Source organism: Peromyscus leucopus, chromosome 15 (assembly GCF_004664715.2).
Source record: "Peromyscus leucopus breed LL Stock chromosome 15, UCI_PerLeu_2.1, whole genome shotgun sequence".
Lineage (NCBI taxonomy): Eukaryota > Metazoa > Chordata > Mammalia > Rodentia > Cricetidae > Peromyscus > Peromyscus leucopus.
In genome coordinates, this window is record NC_051076.1 from 87,220,123 (window position 1) to 87,237,830 (window position 17,708).

General features: G+C 33.9%; 1 protein-coding gene across 3 annotated transcripts in view; it reads right to left on the reverse strand.

Moving 5' to 3' along the window:
• The window catches only part of Cdh19 (cadherin 19), a 117,184-nt gene that overhangs the window by 40,831 nt on the left and 58,645 nt on the right, over positions 1 to 17,708 (reverse strand). For all 3 annotated transcript variants that reach the window (XM_037211030.1, XM_028854961.2, XM_028854960.2), the window contains 2 exons: positions 11,531 to 11,650; positions 3,729 to 3,893 (listed from right to left, as the gene is read on the reverse strand). In XM_037211030.1, coding sequence (XP_037066925.1) covers positions 3,729 to 3,893; positions 11,531 to 11,650 — 285 coding nt within the window. The remainder of the gene's footprint in view (positions 1 to 3,728; positions 3,894 to 11,530; positions 11,651 to 17,708) is intronic.

The window sequence follows — 17,708 nt, forward strand, 5'->3', positions numbered from 1 at the left end:
AGGTTAAGTCAGGAGACACCAGGCTGCTGTTCAGGGAGCAGCATGTAACGGCATACAAGGAAAAGCCATAGGACACGTAGTGACATATAAATTAACACAAATGCGCAGAGTTTAAGTGTAAGAGCTAGTCAGTAGTAAGCCTGAGCTAGTGGCTGAGCAGTTTTAATTAAAAAAAATCCTCTGTGTGTTTACTTGGGGGATGTGAGTAGGAGAGATTTGTCCCAACTGCCAGCGGGGCAGGACACAGAAAAACTTCCAACTACAATACATCTAATAAAAATCAATCTTTAAAATTAAATGGAATTTCTTTTGGCTTAAATATTATTTAGTTTATATTAAGCTACTATTTTTCAAAATAGAAACAATGAAATATTTTCTTCTACCAGCACTTTTTCTGTACAATTTGCTTTATATTTAAAAAAAATGTCATTTCAGCATAGATTCCTTACAAAGTCCTTTCCTTGAATCGTGTATATGAATGTATTCAGGTGCTTTCCTTAGTTTATGGCCTTGAACTCAAAGCATATATAATAACCATGATACATGTAAGTGCTAAGGTATTGTTATAGTGTGACTGTTTTACATTTTTCATAATGTAGGGTGTATTCATAGTTGATAAGTTTTTTTATATCAATTGAAGTAAGTGATATCTGAGGAAAGAAAATTCTAGGAAGATCAAAAAGGCAAAGTCTTGAGTGTTCTAAGAACAGAAGAGAGGTAGAATGGTAGAGTCTGAATCATGTGCTCATGGACAGGGCAGTAATGACAGATCATTTTTGAGCATTACATGAAATCAGTTTATACCAAGGATTTGATGTTTTCATGAGGGAGATGAAACACTATGGTGAGAATATCTGTTATACATCTAGCAATTTCACTAAGGCTGCTTTGAATAGGGAAAAGTAGATCGAAGACATTTGCAGAAAAATTAGATGAGAACCCCTTGTGATGAGAGGAGAAATGAAGTGATTGACAGGAACCAAAGAGAGAAGTGAAGCTGTGGGAAGTACTTGAGCACTTCAGAGGTAGGATCAGGAGAAATTTCAGACTATTGAAGTTTTGTTTTCTAAGAAATAGAAGATAAAAATAAATGGTTGAAGATCTTTAGATTATTTTCCATTATCAGGTGATAAAGATATGAGATGTGTACATAGTTACACGTGTGTGGTGGGAACTTGTGGTATTTATCTGCATGTTTGTGTATGAAGCATATATATCGTGTACATATTTGTGTGTGTGTGTGTGGTGGGTGTGAGTATATGTGTGTCTGTGTTTATTTGTAGTATATGTGTGTGTTTGTGTGTATCCATGTATGTGTATGGAGTGTGTGATGTGGTGTGATGTGTGTATGTGTATGTGTGCATACATGTATTCTAATTTGCTCACAGACTATGAAAAATTAGAAATTTGTTGTAACAAAAATCAATTCAAGCAAATTAAGAAATTATATTAGAAATGGGTTTGTCATAGTTTAGTATTAGGTAGATGAGTAATTTTCCATATACTGTCATGTATGATTTGAAAACATAAGATTTCTTCCTGGGCAATGAGAAATTTGAATTTGTTATTAATTGAGAAGGGAAAAATATCAAAGAATAAGAAATTTGAAGTTTATATAAGACTATAGCATGAATTTGAAAAAATGCCATATCATAAAAGTATGGAATATATACAAAGGAAGAAGTTTCATTATAGTCTAATAGCACCAGTGTTATATATTCTTTGTTTTTTAATTGGTGATCCTATGTCATTATGTAGTACATAATATTGTTCTATTAAATTAGAAGATTAACTGCATATAGAATAGATGAGTATTGTGTGAGTAGAGTTATGTCTATAATCTTTAGAGATGGAAATTTTGTATATACTTAAACATTAAAATTCAATGTAACTATCAACCTAATTGTTTCCTAATGAAACAATGAAAGATGTCAAAGTTGAAAGTTCAGCATATCAACAACTGCTGAATGGAATTCCAAGACCACTGAACAACTATATACAATGCCATCCCTTTCAATGCAGGTGGTTCTATATAGGGAGAAATGCAAAAAGAAACTCTTTTGAGGAATATGAAAAGTGGAGAGAGAGATTGGATAGGCAATCAAAAGGTAGTTTTCCCGAGTGCTATAGCTCATGATGTAATCTCTGTACTTGAAAATTTGAGGCAACAGAGTAGCTACATGATGGAAATCATTATGACCTGGGGGTGTCTTTCTGTATGCTGTGAATGTGTTGCTCTAATTTATTGATAAATAAAACACTGATTGGCCAGTAGTCAGGCAGGAAGTATAGGCAGGATAATGAGAGAGGAGAAGGCTGGGAAGTGGAAGGATGTCAGGAGACACTGACAGCCGCCACCACCATGAGAAGCAAGATGTAAAGTACTGGTAAGCCACAATCCATGTGGCAACTTACAGATGAATAGAAATGGGTTAATTTGAGATATAAGAACTAGATAACAATGAGCCTTCCATGGCCATACAGTTTATAAGTAATATAACTCTCTGTGTGGTTACTTGGGTCTGAGCGGCTACAGGAGCCAGGTGGACACTGGAGAAAACTCCAGTTACAATAGTGAGATTGTGAAAAACAGAAGAAACTAACAAATAAAAGACATAAGTGACAAAATTAAAAATAGCTTCACAATATAAAAATTAAAAGTCACAGGGGAATCTGTGGCTATTATGTTGAACTAAATGATGTTGTAAAATAAATTTACTTAATAAAAAAAAATTAAAAGTCAAATAAAATGACAGTTTCATTTCTGTATATCTATAATCAACTGTAGAAAAATATGCTATATCTGATGAATATATTGGCTATTCTCTTCCTTCTTTGTTTAGTTCTTACCAAATGTCATTTTATTATGATAATTGATATTTAATCATGCTTTTAAAGATGTCTATAAATGTATTTTGTTCCTAAAGAGGGACTTCCTGGGAAAAGAAAAACAATGAAATTTCATGTGATTTAACATATTCAATAAATAATCAGAGTAAATATAATCTTCTCCTGCTAAAGAATAAAAACTAAAATTTTAAGTTAAATTATTGTTTGGAAGTGCAGAATCAATTCTAAAAATGTAAATATGTCAATTTTTTATGATTCCATGAATATGTTTCTTGAAATAACCAAAGGAATCAGGCTTGCAGATAAAATTAAATTGCTAATAAGGTAACACTGACAAGGAGAATTTACCCTGACTCACATTGTGCATAGATATGTCAGTGTGAGAAATATTTACTTACTTCACTAGATTTTACTGAGATGTATGGTGACTCAAGAATTAGCAGGCGACTTAGGTTTTAAGACTCTCTCCCAACTAACAGCCATCAAGGAAACATAGTCCAGTACTATCTAGAGAGACAACTGAACAATGCAAAAAATCTAATGAGCAAGGAAGGGGATTATGCCCAAAAGATAGAGGAAATGCTCTGGGATGTTTTGGTTATAGCCTAGTGAGGCGCATACCAAAATTTATAAAGATCATAGATAAGTTGTTAGTTTGTGGTAATTTGTGACTACAACAGTAGAATATAGACACATTATTCCATCTCTATTTCATGTTTATATATTAAATTATAGCAGTTCTACATTATAAAATTAGCACATTTATTTTATATAATTTTTATACTGCTGCAACACTCTGTATATAAAGCAAACTTTAACATCTGTGCATATTCAAATGATTTAAAGAATAATGGAAATCCACGACACTTTCTACTTACTTTCTTTGAATATAGGCTTGTTGTCATTAATATCTGACAGCCTAATTGATACCGTCGTTGTCCCAGACAAGGCTCCAGGCTGACCAAGCATGTCTCTGGCTTTAATAATCACACAGTACGTATCTTGGACCTCTCTATCCATTTTAGAAGATATTCTTATGACTCCTTAAAAAAAAAGTAGCACAATTCCAATTATTATCACCCATGGCCTCTTTATAGATAACTTCTTTTTTTGTTTGATTTTATTAACAAGTATTTTATTAGATCTTTGATATTTTTTCAATATATTTTGATCATATTTATTCCTAGAAGTCCTCCAAATTCTTCCGGTGCCCCCTACCTCCCTATTGCTCTCCACTTCTTGTCTTTTTCTTTTGTTTTTATTTATTTATTTTTGTAAGTTTTTTTTTAATCTTACATACCAATCCCATTTCCTAGCTAACTTCTTAAGCTTCCCTCATTCTGTTTTTAAGTTTTTTTTTTTTTTTTTCTTGCTAGCCACTAAAAAAGAGAACTGTAATAATGGTAAAATTAAGCACTAATTATGTTTATATTTGTTATCAGGTCACTAAATATGACTATACCTTTAATACATTATTATAGTAGGTGTCAGTCAAGTATTTTGGTAGCCTTAATTTTTCCCAATTTAAAAAGGAATTTCTTTTATATTTGCTCCATAATTTAGGCCAGTCTACTCTGTTTTCCCTTCCCCAAGACTTAGCTTATGAACCCGGTTCAGCAAATTGGCCTTCACAAGTGAGTTTAAGTTACTTTCATTTTCTTTTTCTCATTTGATCCTTCATGTTCAATTGGTAGTTATTGACGAATTAAGCATATGTATTTATTGATATCCATATGCTTATTAGACGTGTGTAACTTCTATGACACAAAAGCCCATGTATATTTTTTTCATTTTTTAAAAAGTATTTAAGATGTTCCAAGAACAAACCTTAAAAAATCTTTTATGTGATATAATGCCTGGCAAAAAGTCTACATTTTACAAAAATTTATGAAGGAATTAAGTACTCATATTTTAATATTAATGAAACATATGTTTCATTTTTAGTTTTAGGGAAAACTTATTTATCACTGGTGGGAGTCCAGACTGGTACTCAATATGTAGGGTCCTCAGAGATCTGGGAATCAATCAAGCTCTATACCACTATTTAACTTGTATACTTGAAAAAGCTTATCCATATTCATTAATGTTCTATTTATAATAATTAGAAACACCTTCCACCTACTGATGAATGCATAGTTAAAATGGGGTACATATATACAATGAAATCTTTTTTAGCTATCTAGAAAAAATATAAAAACTGCAGATAATGGTTGAAGTTGAAAAAAAAATCATCCATGTTGAGGTAACCCAGTTTCCAATGGACAAATATCATTATATCATTTGTTGTCTATTATACGTGAATATTACCTTTAAACTTTCTATGTGAACACTAAAATCCAAATAACCACAGAGATTATGTGCCTAGTAAAGGACCACTGTGGAGAAGAGGATCTCCCAAGGAAGAGAAAATATAGTATTGTAGAAAGATAAATCAGAAACTAAAATAGGAAAATTAAATAAGGAGGGGATGAGAGAGAATGATGAAGGATGGAATATGGGGAGTTACAACTAACAGTAAGGTTATTTGAAAAGCCAAGTGGAAAATTACCACCGTAGAAGCTTCTGAAAACATGTACATATATCAAAGGAATCTAAATGGAGGCACGATGTAATAGTGAAATCAATGACCCAAGTAAAACCTTCAGTGCCAACAGTAGATTACGTCATGTTGAATCATTGGCCAAAGAAGTCTCATGAGGGCCCTAAATATCACATTCTTTTGAAAGATTATGGGTTGCTCTCTACAACCTTTTTAGGGGCATTTTTTCTGAAGATAACACTAACATCATCAAATGCAGAAAAGATCAACTCATTGCCTTACTGGAAACTTCACATCTGCTGAATAGTATTCATGATGATAGAAGATACTCTACATATAAACATAGGATACAGTTAACCATCAATATCATTCAACTAAAACCTTGGTGACCTACAATAGCAAATTGACTAAAAGATATATTGGTGCAATAGCAGTCAAAATGTTATGGGAGTAACCGACTGTATTATAAAATTGTATATAAGGGCCACTCCATGAGATTGAACCCATATCTGGAATTGCTAAAGAGGAAAGAATATAAGAATAGATAGGTCATGTGTCTAGAGGAAAAGCTATTAATGTTATTTAGATAAAGAAACATAACAATGAAAAGGGTCCTATTGACATATTGCTATACATATAGATCAGTGCCTTGCTTATATTTCATGAAATAAGTTTCTTTTTGCAAAACATGGGGAATAAAACAGAGATCCACAGCTGGACAATGTCTAGAAAGTAAGACACATTAGGGTACTCAGCCCTTAATGGATGTCTTCCTCAAAATTTTTTCTTCAAGTTTTAAGTTCTGTGCAAAAGAAGAGGTAGAGAAAGTCAAGTTGGACCAGTCATTGATCATCTACCCCCACAAGTTCTGCACCCCCTGTACTCAAGAACATCTTGTGTGCAGGACAGATTTTGGATAGAAGATTTTTGGGCTGTGTAGCTGTCCTCATCTGTCCACAGAAAATCTTCCCTGCGTGCAGAAGACAGCCAGTTCAGGCGCCATGTACTCCATTACTAGGAGTCTTCACTAGCATCTCCCTCTTAGATTCCAGGGACTTTACACACTACACTAGGTTTCTTCACAGCCCTAGTAGTGCCCCCTAATTTCTGTCATCTCTCCCAGTGTTCTCTTCCTCTACTCATCCCCCTGCTCCAAATTTCTCTTGTTACACCCCGCATTTTACTAATTCACTCAAGAAATCTAGTCTATTTTCATTTCCTAGGGGTATACCTGCACCCCCCCTCCCCTTGAGCTCTCCTTTATACTTGCCTTTTCTGATCCATGGATTATAGCAAATTTTTTTTTTTTTTTTTTTGGTTTTTCGAGACAGGGTTTCTCTGTGTAGCTTTGCACCTTTCCTGGAACTCACTTGGTAGCCCAGGCTGGCCTCGAACTCACAGAGATCCGCCTGCCTCTGCCTCCCGAGTGCTGGGATTAAAGGCGTGCGCCACCACCGCCCTGTGGATTATAGCAAAATTAATCTTTATTTTACAGCTAGTATCCACTTGTATGTGAATACACACCATTCTTGTCTCAGGATGAATTTTCCTAGTTCTATGAATTTGCCTGGAAATTTCATGATGTCATTTTAACAGCTGAGTAATACTCTAATGGGTAAATGTATCACATTTTCTTTCTCCATTTTTGAGTTGAAGGACATCGAGGTTGTTTTCAGTTTATGACTATTATGAATAAAGCTGTGATGAGAATAGGTGAGCAGGTGTCCTTGTGTTACAATGCAGCATCCTTTGGATATACCCCCAATAGTAGTCTTAAGGTAGATCAATTTTCAACTTGAATTTTTCACCTTATAGTCCCATTATTCTTATGTTTGGTCTTTCAGAGATTCCCAGATTCCCTGGATGTTTTGTGTCAGGAATGTTTTTTTTTTTTTTTTTTTAATTTAACATTTTCTTTTGACAGATGTAGCTATCTCTTTTATCTTATATTCATTTCCTGTGATTCACACTTTCATCTTTTGTATATTGTTTACTTACTTAGATTTTACATTTCCTGAATTCCCTCATTGTTTTCTTTAATGCTTCTATTTCCATTTTTCGATTTTGAAAAATTTTACTCATTTTCTCCAAATATTTGTTGGTGTTTTTCTGGAATTTTTTGAGGGATTTATTCCTTTCCTTCTCTAAGGACCTCTATCATCCTCATAAAGTTGTTTTTAAGGTCATTTTCTTGTGCTTCAGCTGGGTTGAAGCATTCAATACTAATATTGTGGTAGTATTGCTGAACTCTGGGGTGACATATTATTCTGGTTGTTGCTCATTCTGTTCTTAGACTGGTATCAAGGCTCCTGGGTTTGGGGTGATTATACATCTAGGTGCTGATTTCTAAGTTTGTCTTTGTTGGAATTATTTTTTGTCTGTATCCTCTTTGGTCCTCTGGTATTGTGACCTGGATTTCTGGCAGCAGGTGTGACCTCTAGTCAAGTAGGAAGTCTCCATCAGAGATTGGGGTATGGACTTTTGGAGACTAGAGTGGCCTTAATTCCAACAGAGTGTCTCTGCTTCAGTTGGAAGTGGAAAGTGACAATAGGGAGGGGAGTGGAGATTGGGGAATAGTGTTGTGGGGCATTGAGAGAGTAGATGTCCATAGATGGCTACCTATGTTCTGGAGGTCATTGTGCTCTCTGGTCCATCTTTGAGTCTCTGCCTAAGTTCAACTTTTTTTCCCTCTGACTGATGTGGTATAATTTTCAGACTTGCATGGCCTGCACCATGGTAGCTCTTCTGATTGCTGTTGTCTACAGCTGTTCTTCTGGGTGGCAAGGCCTGCACATTTTCTTCTGACTTACCTGGTCTGGACCTGAGCAGTAGCTACAAGAGGTGGTGGCAGGGGTGTGGCTCCATGGGCCCATTTGGCAGGAAGGGATGACAATGGGTCGGGTCTTTGAGATCTTAACCTTGTGTAAAGGAGAGTTCATGGAGTAGGTGTTTTTCTTAGTGTTCTGCTAACTGGCATGGGCTGCACTTGAGCTTATTTATTTATTTTGAGTTTCAGGTTTTTTGGTTATATTTGTTTTTGTTTTCTTATTTGTTTGGAGAGAGAGAGAGAGAGAGAGAGAGAGAGAGAGAGAGAGAGAGAGAGAGAGAGAGAGAGTAAATTTGGGTTAGGAAGTAATGAAGAAAAAAGGTGCTAGAACTTGTTGAGAGATGAGAAACATGTTCAAACTACATTATTAGAAAATATTTTTAAAAGAAAAGTGTCTTTAAAATGGAAAGTACTGTATGGGATGAAGCAGCATATCTCTTTCATATTCTGAATAATAAGATATATGAATAATATTTCAGAGAAGACAGACTGTTACCATAACAGTACAACAAAACATCATATTTCATAATTCTTTTCATCCTCAAAGATCCTGGACAAAGAGGATCAACATATCTCAAATGAATCCATAGACATTAAATATTTAAGTGTTTAACAAAATACATTATATACTTTTTCAAATTTAAGCCTTTTTTATTTTAAATAACCAAAAGTTTGTTCATTTGTTCATTTGTAAAATTTTGGGAAAATTAGCTAGGATGTTGAATCTTTTTGTTAGTTAGTTTGTTTGTTTTCTTAATCTTTCAATTTTTTGATAGTATTTTTATTTTATAATTAATTTCACATATCAGCCACAGATTCCCCCGTCCTCCTTCCTCCAACCCCCAACCCTCCACCCCCTAATCTATCCCCCATTCCCACCTCCTCCAAGGCAAGATCTCACCTGGGGAGTCAGCCCAGCCTGGTAGACTCAGTCAAGGCAGGTCCAGTTCCCTCCTCCTTATACCAAGGCTGAGCAAACTGTTCCAGCATAGGCCCCAGGCTCCAAAAATCCAGCCAATGGACCAAGGACAGGTCCTGGCTCAACTGCCTGGGGACCTCCCTAACAGTTCAAGCTAATCAACTGTCTCATTTATCCAGAGGGCCTGGTCCAGTTCCACGAGGGTTCTGCCATTGGTTCACAGTTCATGCATTTCCACTAGTTTGGCTATTTGTCCCTGTGCTTTTTCCAATTATGGTTTCAATATCTCTTGCTCATACAATTCCTCCTCTCTCACCTATTGGAGAGAGCTCCAATAGCAGCTCCTGGAGCTCCACCTGTGTCTCAGCTGTGGATTTCTGCACCCCCTTCCATTAGACACTGAATGAGAGTTCTATCATGACAGCAAGGGTGTTTGGTCATCTGATCAGCAGAGCAGGTCAGCTCAGGCACACTTCGACCATTGCCAGTAGTCTACATTGGAGGTATCTTTGTGAATTTCTGGCGACCTCTCTAGCACTCTGCTTGTTCTTATTCCCCTGGGGTCTTCATTCATCATGGTATCTCCCTCTCAGTTCTCCCACTCTTCTCCTGATCCAGCCGGAACCACCCTCTCCCCTAATCTCTCTACTCCGACCCTTGCCCTCCTTTACCCCTCCAACCCCAGTTTGCTCATGAAGATCTCATCTATTTCTGTGTTGTTTGGTGATCCCTGTTTTTTTTCTTAGATTCTTCTTTACTAGGTAGCCTCCCTGGAGTTGTGAGTTGAAATGACAGCCTACAGAATGTGAAAAGATCTTCACCAACCCCACATTTGACAGAGGGCTGATATCCAGAACATATAAAGAACACAAGAAATTAGACATCAAAATGCCCAACAGTCCAATGAAAAGGTGGGCTATAGAGCTAAACAGAGAATTCTCAACAGAAGAAGCTCAAATGTCTGAGAGACATTTAAGGAATTGCTCAATGTCCTTAGTCATCAGGGAAATGAAAATCAAAATGACTCTGAGGTACCATCTTACAACCATCAGAATGGCTAAGATCAAAAACACTGAAGACAGCTTATGTTGGAGAGGATATGGAAGGGGAACACACCTACACTGTTGGTGGGAATACAAACTTGTACAGCCACTTTGGAAATCAATATGATGCTTTCCCAGAAAAGTGAGAATCAACGTCCCTCAAGACCCAGCTATACCACTCATGGGCATATACCCAAGGGATGATCAATCATAGCACAAAGACACATGCTCAATTATGTTCATATCAGCATTGTTTGTAATAGCCAGGACCTGGAAACAACCTAGATGCCCTTCAACTGAAGAATGAAAGAACAAAATATGGTACATATACACAATGGAGTACTACTCAGCAGAGAAAAACAATGACATCATGAGGTTTGCAGGCAAATGGATGGAACTAGAAAATATCATCCAGAGTGAGGTAACCGAGACTCAGAAAGACAAACATGATATGTACTCACTCATAAGTGGATACTAGATGTAAAGCAAAGAATAACCAGGATGTTGAATCTTTATAGCCTATAAGTTCAGAAGAGTAAGATGTATAAGGGCTTTGCTTTGGAGTGGGTGGTAATAGTTAATACTCCTTGAACAAATAGTGTCATTTAAATACTAAATAGTCAATGGATATGTTTACAACTGATAATAGAGTTTTTGGTAGAGTTTCTGTTCAACTTGTGTAAGAACCTGGCTTCAATCCCCATAAAATAATAACTAATTTTTAATATACATTTTTTAAAAAACATAAATTCCTCTTTTTGTCAAAAGTGTTCAAGTGATTAATACAAACAGGGACTGCAATGGTAAATAAACTTTGTTTAAAAATATAAAATGACCCTTTCTCAAAGATAAAAATGTACAAAATAGACAGCTATGTTTCTTTGCCATATGATACCACACATACAATATACAGTGACTCCTAGACATCTGGTTAGGAATGTGGACATGTCTTTGTGGTTTCTAGCCTCAGTTCCCTGATGTCTCATACAGTTGGGAACTTTTAAGGTACTATCAAGTTTTTGGTAAATGTCATCTGGTCTTGTAATCTGGCAATGTCTTCTAATATTTTTTAATTGCCTTGATATTATTTATCTAATAGATTTATCAAAATAATTATATAATTTTTTATCAAACATATAAATATCCCGTGATATCATATGTAAACTCTAATATCTAAATCATAGAAACACTATTTAAAGTCTAAGTAAAATTAAATATTAGGGAATGGCATCACACCTAACGTGGAAATATGGCATCTATTAGAGAACGTCGTTGTATCCAGGTGATATATGCTCACACCTTCGCACTTGAGAACCGTAGAGGGTTTCATTTGTTTTTAAATTCATAAATACCTGTTGTTGGCTCAACAGAAAAATATGGTTGTCCTTGTTCTAAGTTGTATAGGATTCGAGCATGATAACCAGTTGCAGGGTCATCAGCATCATTGGCTGTTACCTTGATGACAAATGTTCCTAAGTAGAAAAGATATATTAATAGTAAATTCAGAGTTACGTCTCAGTCAATAATGAATTTAGTTCAGTAAAACAAGCAAAATGGCCACTAATAAGAACTGTAGTAGTTAACAGAGAAACAAGAAAATATAACTATATAAATAGGCCTCATTCCCACAAGATCTGAGAACTGTACTGGTTGATTTGTAATTAATGAGATGAACTGTCAAATAATCCATTGACACATATGGTTTATGATCTTTCCAAGATATACGATTGCTGGAGGAACCTGAGAAAAATATTAAAAATGTTGAAGCAGTCTGTAGCTCAAAACATATAATGTTGAAAAACATTGTTAAACATTATTGAAATGAGCTAGAATGAACATCAAATGAAGAAAAGTATATTGATTAAAGCCTCCTTATTAACTTTGTAAATATCCACTTGATATAGAAAATAAAATGAAACAGACACATAAGGTAAACTTTTTTGGGGGGGGAGGGGTTTGAGACAGGGTTTCTCTGTGTAGCTTTGTGCCTTTCCTGGGACTTACTTGGTAGTCCAGGCTGGCCTCGAACTCACAGAGATCCGCCTGGCTCTGCCTCCCGAGTGCTGGGATTAAAGGCGTGCGCCACCACCTCCCAGCCAAAGGTAAACATTATTAAAATTCAACATATAGATATAATTATTATTTACGTTGACTATAAACATTGAAAGATTTCAAATACTTATTTTAAAATATTGAATTTTTGCCTATGTCCCTATAAACATAAAATTTCCACTCATGAACCTTATGAAAACTTCATATTTATTGAAATTTTATATTTTTTTGTGTATAAGAATGAAAAGAATAGCATAAAATCAAGTAAACTTCTCAAGTCTTTTCACAGACATCTTCATGAGTTTTCCCAGCAAAATACAAGTTCATAAAATCAGACCCTCTTTACCTATGAAAACCTTTATATTTTAACATCTGAAAGTATAAACTATGACTATAATGAGATTGATTTGTTTCTGTTTCAACTTAGTACTTTTTTAAAAATGTTTTTCAACAATGCAGCATATTTTAGCAATATTTATCAATAATTTTATTAATATAATTGTCAATCTATATCTTCAAATAACTAAAAAAGATAAGAGTAAAAGGTATGGAAATAAAATATTTCCACCAACTCTTGTAGATTTGAACCATCTCTGTTCTTCAACATATGAAAAAGAAGCTTCATATCATTTTTTTTTAAACATGAATCTGGTGTAATCATTAACATATTGTGAACAAATGTCTTGTAAACCATTTATTGAAGTTGTGTGCAATGCATTGGGTAGGAAGTGTTTTTAGTTTGTGCCTCGGACATATAATTTTTAATTTCTCTACTTCCTATATATACTTATATATAAATTATTTGCATAGATTCCTAACCCTTGTGTCTAGACCTTAACCAGACATCTTTGCTTTCTTAAACCCTCATCAATGTCATGTCCACATAATCTACTAATTAAAATTCTTAGTATTATACATGCTTAGAGGCTTTTAAATCAGGATAGCACAAATAATGGCAAGGAAAAGGATATAGGGTGAGATCCATGATGAACCACTCATTTTGCTAGAGCATTTCCCCCTGTCCAATAAAAATAACAAAGCAAACAAACAACAAAAACAACACAAATTCTTGCAAAATTTCCTTGTAACCACACCTAAATACTTGATAACTTAATATGTCATCACCCTCCTTGTACTAAATTGAAAATCTAGCACAGTTGACTTATGTATCACACAACTAAATTAGTTAAATGTGTTCAAAATTAAATCAAACTCCTTTGAAATTTTTTGAAAAAACTGAGTGATGTGAATGTCCAGGATATGTCTGACATAATAGATTAATAAGCAATTTGATTTCTGGAGATGTATTTTACTATTCTCTATTATGAAATTTTTGGTTACAAGTATTTTATGCATGTTTATGTGAATGTTATATATGTGCATAATATTGTGTTTGTGTACATGCATATGCTTGTTTCCATGCTTGAGATCCCTGGCTGGTTTTCCAATAACAAGTGAACAGATCTAGTAATACATACATGCAGGTGATCTAAATGAACTCAGAAGACTGCATTTAGAGGTTTCTTCATGTTTATGTATATGTAATATACATTGTTAAAGCAGAGGAAACTAGATTTTAGATGAGGAAGCACACATAAGACAGGTAGAAAGGAAGTGAGGGAAAAATAACTTGATGAATTTACATTTTAGTTAAATAAAACAAGAAATTTTCATAACTGTATTATATATAATTTAATTGACATATATTTATGTATATGTATGCAGCATATGTAATATGTCATTATTATTAGGCATATAGGCATATTATTATGCATACACATCATATATGTATGTTCATATATGCATTTAAATTCTATGTATGTTTTTCATTCTATAAATATGTGTCAGATAAATAATCTAGATAAATATTAAAGGGGATCCTGACTAGCTGTCACTCAAATTTGAACTTTTTTCCTGCCTAAATTGAATGACAATTCAATATAGAAACAATATTTCTATAAACTATGTGTCAAATGGTTCTAGTCTACACATGCCAAGGTTGGCTTCCTATTTCAAAAACTATCAATGTGGAAATTATTTTGATGTGAAAAATTAGTACACACAGCACTAATGAAAAATCATTTTTTATTTGGATGAAAATTATCAGATGATAAGAAATAAAATTTGGGTTTGTAAATCCAACACTAGCCACTTTCAAAATATATTTTTAATTTTTTATAATACAATTACATCATTTTCCTTCCCCATTCACTATCCAAAACTCCCTATTTACCCCCTCTTGTTTGTGTTCAAGTTACTAGCCATTTTCTTTAATTGTTTTTTTTTGTGTGTGTATATGTATGTATGTGTGTGTGTGTGTATGTGTGTGTGTGTGTGTACCTCAGCACAGACCATGTTACTTGTAAATGCTTACATATATTCCCAAATAAAGAAGTGACATTTCTGCCGCCCATGGTTTTACTCTGTTCTATTTTTAAAAAGGCAATACTAATACTATATATTTAACAAAATAACAGCACACTGACAAGCACATGTTGCAAGAGAATAAATAAAATTCTAATAATTACAATCCCTTAATGGGAAAAAATTGTAAAAGGAAGTTAAGGAGGCTCTATTACACTAAACAGTTTAAAGAAATATTTATCAGTTCACTTTCAAAAGCACAGGATTCAGTAATTCAGAACAAGGATATATTTACATATATTAACCACTAACATTGGATTTCAGAATATTAATCTGTAATTAAGTCTATTGCCAAGGTAATATGGCAACATCTGATTCAAGCCATATTATAGCAGCAAGAATTGAATACTAGCATAGCTGAAACACAATAAAATTACTTTTAAAAAGAAATTCATGAAGAGGCTAGAGGTGCTTAAACAGAAAATGTGTAAATGTCTTAAAGAAATTAAGGAAAATATAAACAGTAATTGGAGGAAATCAACAAATCCCTTAAATAATGTTTAAAAAAACAGACAGGTGAAGGAAATTATTTAAGAGTTGAAAACTGAAAAATAAACAATAAAGAAATCACAGAGAAAATCCAGACAGAAAATTTTCATATGTAAACAGGAACTACAGACTCAAGCATGACAAACTTACTTGGGTTGATATTTTCCTTCTAGCACCTACTGTAGGGCTAGATTTGTGATTAGATATTGTTTAAATTTTACTTTGTCATGAAATATTTTGTTTTCTCTATCTATGGTGATTGAAATTTTTACTGGATATAATAGTAGTCTGAACTATCATCTGTGGTCTCTTGTAGTTTGGAAAACTCCAACCCAAGCAAGTTAACTATAGCCAGGAAAACTCAGGCAATAGATAATCTCACAACAGCAAAATTTGAAGAAGGGAAACACACACACACACACACACACACACACACACACACACACACACACACATATTGTTATGACCAACAACTACTGGTTGCTAATATCTTTTAATATCAATGGGTTCAATTCACCAATAAAAAGACACAGGTTAACAGAATGGTATGAAAACAGGAGCCATCCTTCTGTTGCATACAGGAAACATACCGCAAAATCAAAGATAGATATTACCTCAGAGTAAACTGATTGATAAAGATTTTCCAATCAAATGGACCTAAGAGGCAAGCTGATGTGGCTACTCTAATATTTAATAAAATAGATATCAAATTGAAATTAATCAAAAGACATAGAGAAGGACATTTAATACTTATTAAAGTAAAAATCCACCAGGATGACATCCTAATTCTTTACAGCTATGCCCAATGCAATAGTAGCTACATTTGTCATAGAAACATTACTAACGCTTAAATCACTCACTGAACCCAACACATTAAAATGACAGACTTCAATACCCCACTTCTACTAATGGACAGATAGTTTAACTATTAAGTAAACAAAGAAATAATGAAACTAACAGACATTATGACTCAAATGTACATAAAAGCTGTCTGTGGAACATTTCACCAAAACTCAAAAGATTATACCTTCTCAGCACCTCATGAAACCTTTTTCAAAATTGACCACATACTCATTAACAAAGTAAGTCTCAAGAGATACAAAAAATTGAAATAACCCTCTCTATTTTATCAGAGAACCATGGATTAAAGCTAGATTTCAACAACAACAGAAACAACAGAAAACCTATAAACTCATGAAAACTGAGCAACTCTCTACTGAGTTACCATTGGGTCAAAGAAGAAATTAAAAGAAGTTAAAGATGTGCTAGAATGCAATGAAAATGGATGCACAACATACACAAACTTGAAAGTAGTACAATGAAAATAGTACTAAGAAGAAAGTTTATAGCAACAATTGCCCTCATGAAGAAATTAGAGTGATCTCATAATGGTGACATAACTGTTTACCTGAAAGATCTAGAACAAAAACAAGCAAACACACACAAGCGTAATTCATGGCAGGAAATAGTCAAGTTAGGGATGCAATCAATAAATAGAAGGAGAAAAATACAAAGAATTGATAAAACAAAGAGGTGGTGCTTTGAGAAAATCAACAAGATAAACAAACCGTTATCCAAACTAACTAAAGAGGAGAGGCATAATGTGCAAAATAACAAAATCAGAAACCAAAAGAGGGATATAACAAGAGACCTAAGGAAATACAAAGAATCATTTTGTTACCCATTAAAAATCTGTATTCCACAAAATTGGGAAATCTCAAAGAAATGAACAATTTTCTCAACATATGCCATTTACCACAATTAATTCAAGGCCAGACAAATAATGTAAATAGATCAATAACTTCCAAAGAAATAGATACCATCACTAAAATCTCAAAACCAAAAATAAAGCCTAGGGCCAGAATGGTTTAGTGCAGAATTCTATCAAACATTGAAAGAACAGCTAATAACAATAATCCTTAAATTCTTTCACAAAATAGAAACAATAGTAACTTTGCTAAATTTATTTTATGAGACTATAGCTACCTTTATAGTCAAACTACACAAAGACTCAGCAAAAAGAATTACAGAACAGTTTTTCTCATGAACATAGATACAAAAATACTGAATAAAATACTTGCATATGGAATCCAAGAATATATGAAAAAATCTTCTTCCATGAACATGTAAACTTCATATCAGAGATGCAGGCATGGCTCAAAATATGAATACCTGTCAATGTAATCCACCACATAAACAAACTGAAAGATTAAAAAAAATGCATGATCATCTCATTAGATGCTGAAAAACCTTTTGATAATATCTAGGACTCCTTTTTGATAGAGTCTTGAAGAGATTAGGGATGAAAGGGACATACCTAAATATAATTAAGGTAATATAGAGCAAACAAATTGCCAACATCAAATTAAATGGAAAGAAACTCAAAGTGTTACCATTAAAATTAGAAACAAGAAAAGGTTGTACATCTCTCCATATCTATTCAATATAGTTCTCAAAGTTCTACCTAAAGTAATAAGACAACTTAAGGAGATCACGAGGATAGAAATAAGAAAGGATGAAGGCAAGTTATTGAGGGTTGCTGGTAGCAAAAGTCCATGAGAGTAT